This window comes from Phycodurus eques, chromosome 2 (genome assembly GCF_024500275.1).
Source record: "Phycodurus eques isolate BA_2022a chromosome 2, UOR_Pequ_1.1, whole genome shotgun sequence".
NCBI lineage: Eukaryota > Metazoa > Chordata > Actinopteri > Syngnathiformes > Syngnathidae > Phycodurus > Phycodurus eques.
Window position 1 is genome coordinate 44,210,787 of NC_084526.1, and position 16,922 is coordinate 44,227,708.

Sequence of the window (16,922 nt, forward strand, 5' to 3'; positions counted from 1 at the left end):
TGGATTATGGGTCAGTTATGAAAGAAATATGCGGTAGGACTTGAAGCGGACATGTTTCTTAATGTTGCTGTTTTAAAATATGTACTTATTTGCTTCATTAGTAGGTTTTACATGAGATGATACGGACTGGAATTCGGACGGAAATTGCTGGCTTATCTGGTTTCAATGTTTCCCCTACTAACACTTCTCATCTAGTTTGTTTAACTAAGTACATTGTGGCTTTGGAGTGTAGCAATATGGATTTCACTTTAATCGTCCACATTGCTCCACTATTACATGACATTACATGCAGCGGGAACATGGGGGTGAAAAGGGGGCTTTACAGTGGCCTGGTTGTGATCTTCGGGCACACTCACATGAGGCAATTCAGATGACACTTGACTCTTAAAGCCTGCTTTATTTGACAAGTGTAAGCACACTGCTCGCTATGCGCCAAATAAAGCGAGGTACAATTCACTGGACCCAGCACGTTTGCTAATACACACGGACATGCATGCGCACGCGCACGCTCCGGTTATTATTGATAACCACCACTAATCAGGAATGTTGCAGTAATGCAGTTTTGTATTCTGACGTGATAGCGCACGCAAATGTGCTCAACTGCGGATGAGCGCAGTGGCGTCAAAGAGCGCGCGCCAGTGGCGGTTAGGGGTGGGGGGTTTCGTCGTGCAGAGGCACCGTTCACGAGAACGCCCTCATTCCTACCTTGTATGAACTGCATTTAACACGAGCAAATCAAATATGACGAGCGCAGCACTGGACTCTTTCCGAGAACAATTTTCTTCTTGACATGACGAGCAATGAATTTGCACCTTTCCAACACATGCACGTTCCAAAATGTGCTTTTAGGACCAACATAGTTTTTTTGCATATAAATGAAAACAGACGTGTAAAGACTGAAGTGGTTGGCTTTTATGTCAAAATGGTTTTGTCGGCTTTACAGAGTTTGGCTACAAACATATGACTTACACGTGACCCTGCTGAGTGTATCGTGTAAGCACCCCCTATGTGCACACAGGAAACAAAATCAACTCTGTTTTCAAACACATTCTTGTCCCCAAATGAGGCTAGACGAGCGCCAATTTTCCATTGTAAATCAGATTTTATAATCAATTCACTCCAAGATCACGGATGCAAGCCTTCTTACTTCAAAAGTGAGGTCAAAGTCTAAAAATACAACATATATCACCTACATTAATGGCCTATATGGAATAGTAATTTTGTGACGGATAAACATCCTAAAAGCTGTATGCGTCAACGTGAACACGTACTGTACTGGCTGTACAAATGGCTTACGCAAAGGTTAACATATTGTGCAAATGGAGCAACGTGAGCCCAACAAACTGCATCAAATCTTCATCATGTGCTTGTTCTGCAGCTTTGAGCAAATTGCAGAATCACTAATGGGGGGGGGGTCAAAACCTCATAATCTTGCCTCAGACACGTTTCCAATACAGTTAATCCAAACGTCTCCTGACTCTAGGATCTGCACTTGTGATTTCGTCAAAAGAATTGGGGCTCTAAAATCTGATAAGCCTGACTTAACTTACACCACGTCATGTCAAAGTCCTTAAGATGGCGAATTAAATCAACCGAGATGGGGATTTTAGCAATATGATTGATTATTCTAAGCGATTAAGAGCAATCTAAAGGAGGAAAAAAAGATTAGGGATATGCAATTAACACCACACAATCCTTACCAGGTTATCTCTAAAAATGACGTGAATAAGTGCAATACATGAAGTAGTCTTCCTATCAAAAGATGACTAATTGGTAGCAAAGCGTTGGGACACACCTAGCTGCTGGAAGAGCAGAGCAACACTCTTGCATGTGACGGGTAATGTGTCATTCAGAGGAGTCTGGATCAGCTGTCGGTCGCCTGCTCCCAGGCTAAACAGCTTCTGCCAAGAAAAAACAAGGCAACAAAGGTCAGGAAACACTGGAGTTGACATCCATTCATTTCAAATGATAACATACTCTCACCACAGTATCAGTACAGCACAGCGACAACAACAAAATTCACCCTCAAGCAGCATAAAAATGTAATTCCAATGACGTGCACGTGAGTGAATGAGTATTCATGAAATGTGTAACACAGATGCCTCACTGGAGGAAATTGCTGATGTAACAGTTAGCATAGCTTGCAGGACAAACACTTAAAGATTCAGCACTAAAGCCAGCTTTTTCATTCATACAATTCCTCGCATACCAGTAAGGTTTTACTATGTGCTAGTTGGGCTAATTGTGTCTGTTCGCCTGCCTAAAGGCACATTTAAGGTTTTCGGGAATTGCAGAGGCGTCATGCTGGGAACATACCAAATTATTTACTGTTACAACTGTTTGAACAGAAGCTGACCTCATAACCTGGGAGGAGAATTTTGAGTTTCCCCACACCAACAGTACTAAAGTGTAGAAATAGATATTTGAAAATGCAAAAGATGCTAATATTGTCATCATTCTAAAAAAGGGCTGGGGGGGCAAAAAAATAAAAATAATCTAATAACTTCAAAAATAAGTCGAAACTCCGCTAGGACAAAAAAAACAAAAACAATGTAACCAATGTTTCGCACAGACAGCCACTGATAAACTCTGCCAAAAACAACAGAGGAGCGTCCGCAAGTGATTTGTACAACACTGTTAGATGTGTAATGTACATATAACGTGATGTATGAGTGAGCTGAATGGTAGTTAGCATGTTGTTTCTTTTTTTTTATACCTAAAATGTTAATCACTAGCGCGCTAATGCTAATCGCGCATGCTCACCGGCTGATTTCATTGTCTCAAGAGTTTATACCATACACTCAGTACCAGGATATGCAGTTTAAAGATAGAAGTTCAACCCTCAGAAATGACAATAAAATGCATGTCAGCAGTAAAAAAAAAAAAATATAAATATATATATATATATATATATATATATAATAATAATAAAAAATAAAAAAGTACTTCAATAAAAACATTTATCTATAGGATAATCGATTTTAAAAATATTTTATTGTGACAGCCCTAATTCTAAGTATTAATAAAGAGATTATGACGTCTTAAAATTTGGAGCACAAGTCACAGTCAAACTGAGTATGTTACGGTTGTAAACATTCTATTCTCTATTGTCTGTTCGTATGACTTCAGTCAGGCCTTGTATTGCATTGAGTTGTTTTTTTGGGGGGGGGTATCGCTTTAAACAGACTACTGAAAAAGCATTCATTTTTTTAATTAGAAATATCAAAATGCATGCGAAAAATAGATGTTCAGCTTGTTAGACATTTCCATGCATCCATTTTCGTGACAGTTTATCCTCAATAGGGTCACGAGTAAGCCGGAGAGGCAATTTACACCCTGGACTGGTCGCCAGCCAATCAGAGGGCACATATAGAAAACAAAAAACACTCACACTTAAGGACAATTTAGAGTCTTCAATGAACGTGTTGTAGTTACATGTTTTGGAATGTTGGAGGAAGCCAAAGTACCCAGAGAAAACCCACACAAGCATGAGGAGAACATGCAAACTTCACAAACGAAGGCCAGAGCTCGGATTCAAACCCCCGACCTCAGAACTGCATGTCAAACGTGCTGCCTGTTAGACATTTCATTATTGTTAAAAGATAGTACCAAATCTTGATTCGAAAATCTTAAGCAACATGTAGCTGCCTCAAGGCTCATACAGGAGGATCCTTTTTTGTATCATTGTATCAAGCTGGGACTAAAAAGGCACATTCACTAGTTTGACCTTTGACTTTGGTTATCTCGACAACTCCGTGTGGTTAATTCCTGAAAGCCTTTGTTTGTAAAATTGCATCATTAATCCATGGCATCCTCCAAAGATAAACAATCAAAATCAGTACAAGCTGCTATAGTTTGAACAAGACATACCTGGGATCCACCAGTCACAGGAACCTGGAGTATAAACAGATTGGCCACCAAACCCTCTAAAGGGACAGTAAGGCTATCGATGTGCACAGTGTAGATCAGTCCCAAACAACCCTGTTAGGACAACACATAGAGAGCACGTTATACATAATAGATAGACACACATAGTTATGTGTCTGTGCTTTACACACAAAAATCAAAATGAAACTTTTCTGAACAAGACGGAACATATTTTCTTAAGAAGATCAAATCACATCAGAGTGCCTCATTACCCTGAATATTTCTGGATGATCCAATCTGGACACGAGAATGAGACTTTTCGGTGCAAACACTTGAGCAGGCTGGATCAAGCAATCCTCTTCCACCTCTTCATCTTCATCCTCGTCGACCTCAATACTTTTAGATCCCTGGGATAATAAACCAAAATATATTTTTTTATTTTATCAAAGGCTCTCACAGTGGCAAAGAGTTAAAGCCTGCAACAGGAAAATGCTAGCGCAATTAGCTTCCAGATCAACCTGTAAAGTCAATGTGTACTTTATACTTCTCGAACCTAACGTGTGTGTCCAGAAAAATACTGGTGTAGCCGTCCCTCAGCTCAGTCAACAGTCAAGACATTTTCAGACAGTTGTTTCACTTTATTTGCAGATTGGTACCATCAGACACTGTGCGCAGTCATCAAACACCATAAAAACAAGTACAAATGAACACAATATCAGTTCCAAGATCAAGACAAATTAGAGTGAAGCATATGACTGACTTTTTTAGCAAAGAGGTTACCTCATTGCGCTTGGCATGGGCGCTAATCCAAAATTCAACATTTTAGCTTTGTGCCTTCCTTGTGTAGATAACATTTAAAGATTGAAACATAAATAAGACAACAATGAAGAAAAATACAACTAGAAATTCACCGTTGAAGACACCCATGATGCACCCACTCAGACCGCTGATGGATCTTCTCATGCATTCTTGACAGCACCATTAGGAGTGCAGTTTTTCATCCTAATAGGGAATTTGGTACAGTTTTACCAGCTAGATAATGTCAATTGAAGAGGGAGATGCATTTGGGCCCATGTGGCGCTCAGGTATATTCATTCATAAACCATTTTCTTTCGGCACAGAAAAAAGACCCACATGGTTGGCAGCTCTGCTGGCATTATTAAAGCAATACCATTGTTCATTTGAAGCAAAAACAGCAGACATTCTAATTGCCCCTGATGTTTTGTAGTCATTTTACAGATGACTCATGGAAAAAAATAAACATATTGTTCTTGGTGGAAGCAACACAACTCACATTAGACAAGCCAAGTTGCTGGCACGCTAGGTGGATTTTTTTTTTGTATTTGGTTTATTAGGAATATGCTATTTAACACCTTCATTGTTCCCCATTGAACACTTCCAGAAGATTAATGGTGGGTCCCACAAACAAGAAATGCTAAACTTTGAAAAATTAGTGGACTACAAGATGCTAACTGTTCCGCAATGCTTGAACTTACTTACTGTTTTCCTCGAATGGTAATAATAATAATTCATTTTATTCATAGGCGTTTTCAAGTCACTCAAGGTCACCGTACAAACATAGTTAAATCAATCCATACAATGAAAACAACAAAACATAAAACTACAGTTAAAATGTCGCTTGGGTTTGGATTTGAAGAGGGTTAATGAGTCTATGTTGACAGAAACAGCTTACGAACAGCAAATTTTGATTGACCAATTTGGTAATTACAACTAATGTCTGCTGCGATCCAAAAATGCAAAAGGCTCAGGAATCCTCTGTGGCTCCAAAGACAGCACACTCACACACCAACCCCTAGGTGCTCATTCCTGACTAAAGCCCTTATCAAAATCTAGTATATTTCTTCACTCAGTGAAAACATGCCAGAAGTATCTGAAAATATCTCATTCAGACAGAGATTCCATTTCACCATTATTCTTAGGATTTGGTTCAATTATTAGAGGCAAAACATTCCTCTGCCACCAGTCTGGACTCTCTCGGAAATCTGATTAGCTAGATAAGGATTCATTTAGAGAGTAAAGACTGTTCAAACAATGTCACGTTTCAAGAAGATCTTCAGTGCCTTCTGGAGAACGGAGGAATGTGTGTTTGTTTTGGTGGAGTACGATGTCTGCACAAGGCCAAATATAGCCCCGGATTCTTATCAGGCCCTGGTTGGGATAAAGAAAAAGTGATATTGAATTCAATATCACTTTTTCACAGTCTAATATCACCGTTATTGTATTGTTTTACGTTGACTATGAATAATGAATAATACAGTAGCATTTATTTTACAGGCAACTGGCAGGATTAGAGAACAATTCGAGTAGATAATTTAATGGGCACATTTTAACAGGACAAATCTGTAAGGGCAAATGGAAAAAACCTTCACATTTTAGAAATGTATGCCATCATCGAGTGGTTATGAAAAAAGCTGCACACTTTCATTCCAAAATGCCACCGCCACTTAGTGATTATAAAAAAGGTGTAGCCTACACTTTCATTCCAATATGACAGGGGTACGTATGACTGCATATATGTACATTTGTGCTGATAAGTTTACATACCCTTGCAGAATTTGTGGAATATGTTTTTTTTGTTTTTGTAAATAAATATGACTGATGACTGAACAACAACCATCATTAATGTCTTTATGGTTATGTTATGTTTAATGATAATGCTTTTCTGAAATGCTTGACCGTTTAATTTGAATCCCATTAAAAGATTTAAGCACAACAAACTTTATACAGATGCATATGAGTATGGTTTTTTTTTTTTAGCACCTTTAATGATAAAGACGTTCAACGTTACTCAATTACATTTGTGACATTGCAAAGGATTATGGGAGGATCAACCAGAGTTAAAAAAAAAACAAAAAACAAAAACAAAAAAAACAAACAAACAAACACCGGAGCCGTGTGAAGTTACTTTTCGTGCCAAAATGCTGAGTTCCGGTGCGTATCCTTCAAAATAAAAGTCTCCAAGCTTAAAACAAGAAGTCAAGTTAAAACTTGCACATTTAAACCATTGCAAGTGATAAAACAGAATACAGGAGCAGCTATATACCATTGTTAAAAAAAAACTATTTTAACAATGTTATATTTAACTTTAAGATGAAACAGTGAATGATTATTAAGTCAATTGGGTTAGTTCCACACACACTGTCTTTTAGTTCATAGGTTTGATATTGATACTGGTTAGAAAAGAACCGCGAGTCAAATGCTCATTTTAGTCTGCTAATGTTGATAATTTGGACACCCTTTATTAAAACCTTTTTGACCCAGGACCCTAAAAGAATCGGAATCGAGAATCGTTTGGAAGCGGAATCGGAACCGGAATCGCTCAAATTCTAATGATGCCCAACCCTAGGCATGATTATTGATTAATGGATGGATAATATGTTTGTCAATTGTGTAGTAATTGTTGATTAATTGCGTATTGAATGAATTCGACATGATGGAGTGAACTATTTGGCTGCGACCAAAAGAGATCCTGTTGATTCTATCGCACCTAAACTAATATGAGGCCTGAAGAACATTACTGTACGTCAGCTATAGTCTCCATCCATGCAGACCCCAGCACTGGCATGGAAATATTTATGATTAACATTTAAAAACAACACCAATTAGACAAATGTTTGTTATTTTTCCACATAGGCAGCACTGTGGGTTGGTGGTGAGCTTATGTTCTCAACAAATAGCACAGCTGCGCATAACCATTACTCAGAGTTGACAGGAAGAACTTATATTTTCCACTGGTCTATAAATTATTGAAATGCAAGATATCGTTTCCTCAACCATTCAATTTTGGAGCTTCTTACTGAACTCAGGGCTGACTTTGGGGCAGTCACCTATTAAAACTCCTTTTAATTGCGCATTTCCTTGCGTCTGGGTCATTTCTGCACACTGTGACACAATTTTCTGGTGCTTTTCTTTCCAAGAGTAGTTTTTCGGGTGTGCTGTCCAAAGTTCTGAACGGAATGTTACCCGGGATGGGCGCTCAGAGCTGGTTTTACCAATATTATCGTCGCAATAGATTAGATATTCTTTTCTGTAACGCTCTAATATGGTTGTCTGTCTTCCGCTAACAGTTCCAATCCCATCACTTCAAACTTCATTTTGCGCTTGCGGTGCTCACCCAAATTTGGCTGACAACCATCAGAGCTACCTAAAGCGTAAAATCCTCTTTTTAATACGGTGGTCTCCTCCACTTTTACACCTGTTGCCAAGAGCATGCACAATCCGTTAGGGTAAGGAAACACGTAATTTAGCGCCCACTATTTGGGATCTTAGTTAATCAGGCCTTAAGAGTCCTACATCTGTTATTTGACTCCAATCAAACGGATGAGACAAATGACTGAATAAAGATGATCCAGTGGCCTGCAGTGTGTTAGACAGCTGGGGAACTAACAGCTAGTGACGAACAACAACGAATGTTATTCAGCTCCTCTGCAAAAAGACCCCACTACAGCAAAACAACTGGGCTATTTTTGGTTATTTTCTGTCTTTGATGTGGTAATTTGCCTCATGTTGCTTTTAAACCACTGTGGTTATATACTCGATTGTACAACAGGAGGGGTGAAAATAATTATGGTCTGATTCACACAATTTAATGACAAGGTTAAAAAGGAAGAAGCACGAACAACTGTTGATTTGGAAGATTCCTTTTTGGTGACTTGTCAACTTTTTGAGAAGTGACATACTTGTACGAGGCTCCAGCTCAAAATCACCTAAACTACGATTTGCTGATCAAACCGGAACGTGATTGACGACTGTCGTGCACATGTTCAAGGATGTGAAATCACAGTGGGTCTCTCGCAAAGGCAAACACGGTGAAACAATTACTTTGGTATTCTGTGGGCTCTTGGCAGGGAGAGAATTTAACGAGGTCATTCATAATCAGACACTAATCAAGTCCAATTTAATCTGTTGTGATCAATGATAGATGGGGATGTCGACTTGCATGCATGAGTGAGTCCAAAAGCCCAGGGTGAGCACAGGTTCACTGTATCTCTACTATCAGCATCCTGCATGCCTTTTATTAAGATGGATTCATCGAGACTTTTGTTTTCTCCTAATTCTGGACGATGTCACACATGTGCGTTCCTTCAAGGAAAAGCAAAGTGCCAAAGAACATTAAAAAACAGAAAGATAATCCAAAAACGGAAAACAGAAAATGAGAACCATTCATATTGCTAAACCAAAATATCCCTGATGGCTTTTAAGAGTTACGAGGGCGACACATTCAGACTCATTGTGAGCGTTCAGCAAAATTAATTTTACTATCGCGGCAATCTATAAGAGGGTGAGGAGCGAGATTTCTGATTTCATTAGTTGAGGATTAATGAGGCTCGTGGGGCAGTTCATGGGTAAACTAAGGGGTGGGCTCAAAGTAAATCAGGATCTTCTTCAGTGCGCATCCCACAGAGATTTTTAACTAGCACATTTGAAGTCCAATCCGAAGAGGAGGAGGACTTCATTTGGTTGAGAAAACAACATAAATCTATTTGAGAGCGAAAACTTTCAAAAGTTTGGTCCATTATTAAAAAGCTCAAGACCACCGAAAGAACTGGAAGACCATGGAGAGAGAGAAAAAAAAAAAAAAAAAAAGCCTCGTTTGTTTACTTGTGGTGCAATCAGAGTTTTTGACAACCTGGATGTATGTAGGACTTCATGTTGAAAAGTGTGATAGCCGCATGTATGAAATCCTACCTGCAGATTGACCTCAGCCTCATAGAAAGTGAGGCAAGAGCAGTAGTGTCTGTCTGACTCGATATCCGTCAGCACGACGGTGAAGAAGGTGGGCGCTTTCCTCTCCCTGGACAGCTTCCAACCTCCTGGCTGGCAGAACTGCAAAAGTTAGAAAATACTATTACTGGAAAATGTAATAGAAATTAAGTTAATTAACAGCTGGAAAAGACGCATTTGTGGTGTGCAGAAACAAACGGATCAAGTGCTTTATTCACATATATACAGAGCTAGCCTGTTATTACTGTATGTCCTTTGAGACTTTCTGCCAGTACCCGTACCAATTCTTGACTGGACTCAGCAACAGCATATTTACCAGTCATTGCCAATTTGGACAACGCAAACAGGATGTGCTGTTTGAGTGTTGCAATTATATTTACTCATCAAAGCTGGAAGTGACATATCAGGATGAAATGCTTTTGCGAACTGTCTCATCATAAGAGAGAAAACCCTGTTCGATTAAAAGGCTGCATTCCAGTGACAGACATCCTCATAAACTGCAGGAAGCAGCGTTACAGGAGCAAGGACAGAAAATAAAATACGTTTACAAAATCCTGTCATGACAATTAAGAAAAGAAACTGTGTTGTACAATTGCTACAATACCGAAGTTTTTTTGAATACACTTGTATTATTTTGTCTTGGGCAGGATTAAAATTGCTGGAGGCTTAACTCTAACATACTATCTTGTCAAGCTGTTCCAGAATAGATCTTTTACAACTGTCATTTGGGGACAATGACACCTGGTTTAAGTCCTCAGAACAAGTGTATGGTTTGTATACATGTATTCTTGATTAACACGGTTATGATGCGTCCTCTGACACGAAACCAACTGACCTATTGTCCATAATTAATGATGGCAAACAAATGACTTTTAGGCTGGACAAACTTTGAAGACGTAAGAGAGGAGTGATGCCAAAATATGGGAGCTAGACAGGCATTCGGCGTGAAGTGTTTGTGTCTGCGCTTGTTGTGTTTTTGCTGGAGGCTCAACTGGTCTGGCTCTGAAACCATGTTTAGACTGCTCTCTGGAGAAAGCTAGACTGCAGGAGGAAGAGAGCAAGTTGGTTGTAGTGTATATGGAGGTTTGTGCCAAACATCTGGTGACACATTGATGTCTCTGTGAACAACTAATAACAGATACTACAGAGTCAACGTGGAGAAAGGTCTAGGGACACAACTTCTAATTCATCTTTTACGCAGTAGTTGGAGCAGACCCCTTAGAGTAGAGCCTTAAAGCGTGTACGTTTTTTAATGGGACTGACGTTTTCAGGTAAAAAATGCTAACATGTCATAATGCGTGACAGTGTCTCAAGTCAGCCATCGGAACACCACACTTGACCTCATTTCAGCCAGCATCAAACGATGAACACGACCTGTGTTTTTTTTTGCCTTTTCCACTTTTTCAAGAAAGGAGGATGGTGGTAAGAGAATAAGAAAACAAGAGAAGAAGAATTTCCACTTTGAAAGTAATAAAGACAAGCAGTGTCCAGTGACTTGTCCAGCATTAGAGTGTTTGCAGTGCCAAACCTGTCAGATATAAGAGTCTTGTCGATAACTCGGTAAGTCTCGGGTCTGGTTGGTTGGGTATTTTTACACGGGATGTAAAAATACAATTTTGTTTTCCAGACTGCGTATGAGTACAAGTACTTACAACTGAGTACTCGCTGATAAAGAGTACCGATACTTGGTATTGCCATTACTGTATGTCTTGCAACTTTGATGAAAATGTGTCAGATTTGAATCATATTGTTGGAAAAAAACCCAAATAGTTCTTGAACATGCCATAAGTTTCACTGAAATGTAACTGTCAATTTTAACTTTTTAACACCCAAGTGCCTATTTTTCTCTTGAGTCTTGCCACACATTTCATTTAAATTTAGCCTGTAACAAAAGGCATTTTAGTTGCCTGTTATCTCAGTTCTAAAATACAATTTTGAAACGACAACTGAAATGATATGTTACCACACTATCCCTTACTTCTCTTTACTCCACGAACCGCGTTGCAGTGACTTCTTGACAGGAGCACAGCTGGCTTGGCCACAGCCTATGGGCGCAAAGCCAAGCCGGCCGACGCAACTCGCGTCACCCAGCGCGGAGTTCCTCATCCATTTTGTGGGGCATAATTTGCAGTCGGTAGTATCGTTGGAGAATTTTTTAGGAGTATGAGCATGAATATAGACAAGTCTGCATATCGACAGGAAGCGGAGCGGCTGGAGCTGTGGTGCGGCCGACACAACCTGGAGCTGAACACGCTCGAGACTGTAGAGATGATCGTGGACTTGAGGAGGCATCCTTCGCCACGGTTGCCCCTCACGTTGTCCAGCTGCCTTGTGTCAACCGTCGAGACCTTCAAGTTCCTGGGAATTACAATCTCTCAGGACCTGACATCAACTCCGTCCTCAAAAAGGCCCAGCAGAGGATGTACTTCCTGCGGCTTCTGAGAAAGCACGGCCTGCCACCGGAGCTGCTGAGACAGTTCTACACAGCGGTCATCGAATCGGTCCTGTGTTCTTCCATCACAGTTTGGTTTGGTGCCGCTACAAAAAAGGACAAACTCCGACTGCAACGGACAATCAAAACTGCTGAAAGGATTGTCGGTACCCCCCTACCCGCCATTGAGGACTCGCACGCTGCCAGAACTAAGACAAGGGCGTGCAAAATCCTCTCGGACCGTCTGCACCCCGGTCACCGGCTCCTTCCCTCAGGTAGGCGCTACCGATCAACGCAAACTAGAACTAGTAGACATTCCGACAGCTTCTTCCCTCTTGCGATCAACTTCTTAAACACCTTACCTATAATTCCATTACAACAAGCTGGCAATTTTTTGACTTGAGTTCGTTGTCACATTTCTGTGGGGCCAATTATGTATTACTCGTGCACGCACTGTAGTTGTCTCGCCATGCTGCACTATTTGCATATACTGGCCACTCATGCCAGAGTAGCATCTGCTCCATTTGCACACCGATTGAGGAGTATCTGTAACATTTGCACAACCGACATTGTCCCAGATGATCGCACTACTCGTCACTTTAAACCGCATACACTCCTTGAAGTCTCAGCGCCCCTTGCACAATGCTCATTGCACCGGACTATTGCAATGTTAGTCGTTCGAACTGCTCTCAGTGCTAGAGGACTCTGCATCTTTTTGCACAATTGTTTTTTGTCAATGTCTTTATGTCCCCAAAGTGTTCTGTAAATTGACTGTCTGTTGTACTAGAGCGGCTCCAACTACCGGAGACAAATTCCTTGTGTGTTTTGGACATACTTGGCAAATAAAGACGATTCTGATTCTGATTCTGATGGTACAGGCACCGATACTGTTATGTGTATCGCTGCATCGTCTTAGTTTTGTTCCATTCTAGTTTGCTTGATAAGAGTTTTTGTCAATAAAGGGCTGCCATTTGGATATTCTATTGTACATTGGAATTCCATCCGTTTGTGCTCTTTAAAAAGAATATCTGTGTAGATTGTTATACACATGTACATAACAGTGTACCTTTTGATCACAAGTGACAAGCATATGGCGGCTGCTAACCATGCAGTTGGCGAGAAGCTGAAGTAACTACATCTTGACTCTCTTTTTAAACATTTTACATTACATTTGTGATGGCTTTGACACTTGTGTGACAGCTAATGTTAAAAAAAAAAAAAAAAAAAAAGAGATTTATGAGGTACATCAGACGACAGTTCTTACTCTATCATTGTACGTGTCTTGTTTCTAGACTGGTTAAGATCAGCTTATACTTAAAAAAAATTAAACTCAAGGTTTTATGATTGTGACAACCCTAACTGATCACAGGAAATTTTGTTTCGAAAGCGTACAAAATCTAAAGTCGACTAATACCTCACAAACATTTCAAGGTATTGTACTGTATCCCCAGTCACTGTATATACTGTATCCCCCCAAATCTTAATTATGGACATTTTGTACAATTCTTTGCTTCCAGATTTGAGCTAACTGTTTGGGGAAGGTCTTTGGATCAGTTTGGTGTGGTCATGTTGCACCACTACAATAGCGAAAGCTCTGGGACAAAGGAAAAGGAGAGACGAGAAGAGTATGTAAAAAGGAAGGAACGAGGATTGAGAGCGGAAATTGCTGGGGGGAAAGCGGGTTTCTTCAACGTGAAGGTTTTGACCAGGATGCCACCATATCCAAGCAGATACAATAGCTTACAGGAAATCTGTTTAACCTGTATTGTGGTGCTGTGAGTGTAGGTGTGTAAGCACGCGCGCAGAAACAAAACAACGACAAGGACAATAACTGTGATCCCATCCTAAACTATTCCAACTATGGCATTCATTGTTGTCAAAAAGCAGAGATCAACAGTGCGCAGACCACATACCTCAGAAGATCACAGTTGATATCAGATGCTGTGTGCATGAATTTGTAAGTGTGTAGTGTATGGACGCATGAGGCAGACAAACAGAGACGTACAGTGGGTACGGAAAGTATTCAGACCCCCTTAAATTTTTCATTCTTTGTTATATCGCAGCCATTTCCTAAAATCATTTAAGTTCATTTTTTTCCTCAATGTACACACAGCACTCCATATTGACAGAAAAAGAGCTAAGAGCACAGCGGCCTCCATAATCCTTAAATGGAAGACGTTTGGGACGACCAGAACCCTTCCGAGAGCTGGCCGTCTGGCCAAATTGAGCAATCGGGGGAGAGGTAACGAAGAACCCAAAGATCACTGCGGTTGAGCTCCAGAGATGGAGTCGGGAGATGCGAGAAAGTTCCAGAAAGTCAACCATCACTGCCGCCCTCCACCAGTCGGGCCAGAGTGGCCCGACGGAAGCCTCTCCTCAGTGCAAGACGCATGGAAGCACGCATGGAGTTTGCTAAAAAACACCTGAAGGACTCTTTTTGGCCTGAATTCTTAGCGGTATGTGTGGAGAAAACCAGGCACTGCTCATCACCTGTCCAATACAGTCCCGACAGTGAAGCGTGGTGGTGGCAGGCATCATGCTGTGCGGGTGCTTTTCAGCTGCAGGGACAGGACGATCCTGGATGAAAACCTTCTCCAGAGGGCTCATGAACTCAGACTGGGCCGAAGGTTCGCCTTCAAAAAAGACAATGATCCTAAGCACACAGCTAAAATACCGAAGGAGTGCCTTCAGAACAACTCCGTGACTGTTTTTGAATGGCCTGCCAGAGCCCTGACTTACACACAATAGAGCATCTCTGGAGAGACCTGAAAATGGCTGTCCACCAACGTTCACCATCCAACCTGACCGAACCGGTGAAAAGGGGAGTCCAGTGGCGCAATCTCAAGCCAGTGTTTCCTGTAAAGCTGGCCTGAGGATCTCCAAGGAAGCAGTTGAGGTCTGGAGCATTGTCAAACACTTTCAACTTTTAATCAGAAGCCAAAAAAGTTAACATAATGATCAAGAGTGTCACAGGTCCCCTGCTGGACCCCCTGCAGTTTGCCTACCAAACGAACAGGTCTGCGGATGATGCAGTCAACATGGGACTGCACTTCATCCTAGAACACCTCGACAGTGCAGGGACCTACGCGAGGATCCCGTTCGTGGACTTCAGCTCAGCAGTTCAACACCATCATCCCTGAACTCCTTTCAACCAAGCTTCTCCAGCTCAGCGTCTCACCTGCCATCTGCCAGTGGATTTACAGCTTTCTGACGGGCAGGACACAGCAGGTCAGGCTGGGGGAGGCCACCTCATCCACACGCAGCATCAGCACTGGGGCGCCCCAAGGTTGTGTCCTCTCTCCGCTGCTCTTCTCTCTTTACACGAACGACTGCACCTCAGCGAACCCGACTGTCAAGCTCCTGAAGTTTGCAGATGACACCACTGTCATCGGCCTCATCAAGGACGGTGAAGAGTCTGCATATCGACAGGAAGCGGAGCGGCTGGAGCTGTGGTGTGGGCGACACAACCTGGAGCTGAACACGCTCAAGACGGTAGAGATGATCGTGGACTTCAGGAGGCATCCTTCGCCACAGCTGCCCCTCACGTTGTCCAGCTGTCTTGTGTCAACCGTCGAGACCTTCAAGTTCCTGGGAATTACAATCTCTCAGGACCTGAAGTGGGCGAACAACATCAACTCCGTCCTCAAAAAGGCCCAGCAGAGGATGTACTTCCTGCGGCTTCTGAGAAAGCACGGCCTGCCACCGGAGCTGCTGAGACAGTTCTACACAGCGGTCATCGAATCGGTCCTGTGTTCTTCCATCGCAGTCTGGTTTGGTGCCGCTACAAAAAAGGACAAACTCCGACTGCAACGGACAATCAAAACTGCTGAAAGGATTGTCGGTACCCCCCTACCCACCATTGAGGACTTGCACGCTGCCAGAACTAAGACAAGGGCGTGCAAAATCCTCTCGGACCGTCTGCACCCCGGTCACCAGCTCTTCCGGCTCCTTCCCTCAGGTAGGCGCTACCGATCAACGCAAACTAGAACTAGTAGACATTCCGACAGCTTCTTCCCTCTTGCGATCAACTTCTTAAACACCTAACCTATAATTCCATTACAACAAGCTGGCAATTTTTTGACTTTAGTTCGTTGTCACATTTCTGTGGGGCCAATTATGTATTACTCGTGCACTCACTGTAGTTGTCTCGCCACGCTGCACTATTTGCATATACTGGCCACTCATGCCAGAGTAGCATCTGCTCCATTTGCACACTGATTGAGGAGTATCTGGAACATTTGCACAACCGACATTGTCCCAGATGATCGCACTACTCGTCACTTTAAACCGCATCCACTCCTTGAAGTCTCAGCGCCCTTTGCACAATGGTCATTGCACCGGACTATTGCAATATTAGTCGTTCGAACTGCTCTAAGTGCTAGAGGACTCTGCATCTTTTTGCACAATTGTTTTTTGTCAATGTCTTTATGTCCCCAAAGTGTTCTGTAAATTGACTGTTTGTTGTACTAGAGCGGCTCCAACTACCGGAGACAAATTCCTTGTGTGTTTTGGACATACTTGGCAAATAAAGATGATTCTGATTCTGATAAGAAGTTTAAAATTCATAAAGGTTATTACATGTACGTATTACAGAAAGCTGAGGCAAAAAAATATGAATCACCTCTTATTTCAAATTGGTGATAAACCAAGCTACATAAAGGTGCTGACTTGCTCACGAATAAACTATTTGGACTGTGTCAAGTGTCTCAAATTCAGATTGCTCTTTTCGACCTTTGCAAAAAACACAAATGGTGTTGATTGCCAACTTTTATGACGCACAAGTGCCTGTAAACACACAAAATAGGCTTATGCTATTTCTTTAAACAGGCAATGTTCCATTCAGTCGAACACTGCACTATGCGCATAAACACAATCTTTT

The 16,922-nt window shown here is 41.6% G+C and overlaps 1 protein-coding gene across 1 annotated transcript in view; it reads right to left on the reverse strand.

Moving 5' to 3' along the window:
* sbf2 (SET binding factor 2) overlaps positions 1 to 16,922 on the reverse strand; it is a 119,255-nt gene that overhangs the window by 57,880 nt on the left and 44,453 nt on the right. The window contains 4 exon segments of the mRNA XM_061670951.1: positions 1,796 to 1,901; positions 3,871 to 3,981; positions 4,140 to 4,274; positions 9,577 to 9,714. Of these exon segments, the coding sequence (XP_061526935.1) occupies positions 1,796 to 1,901; positions 3,871 to 3,981; positions 4,140 to 4,274; positions 9,577 to 9,714 (490 nt within the window).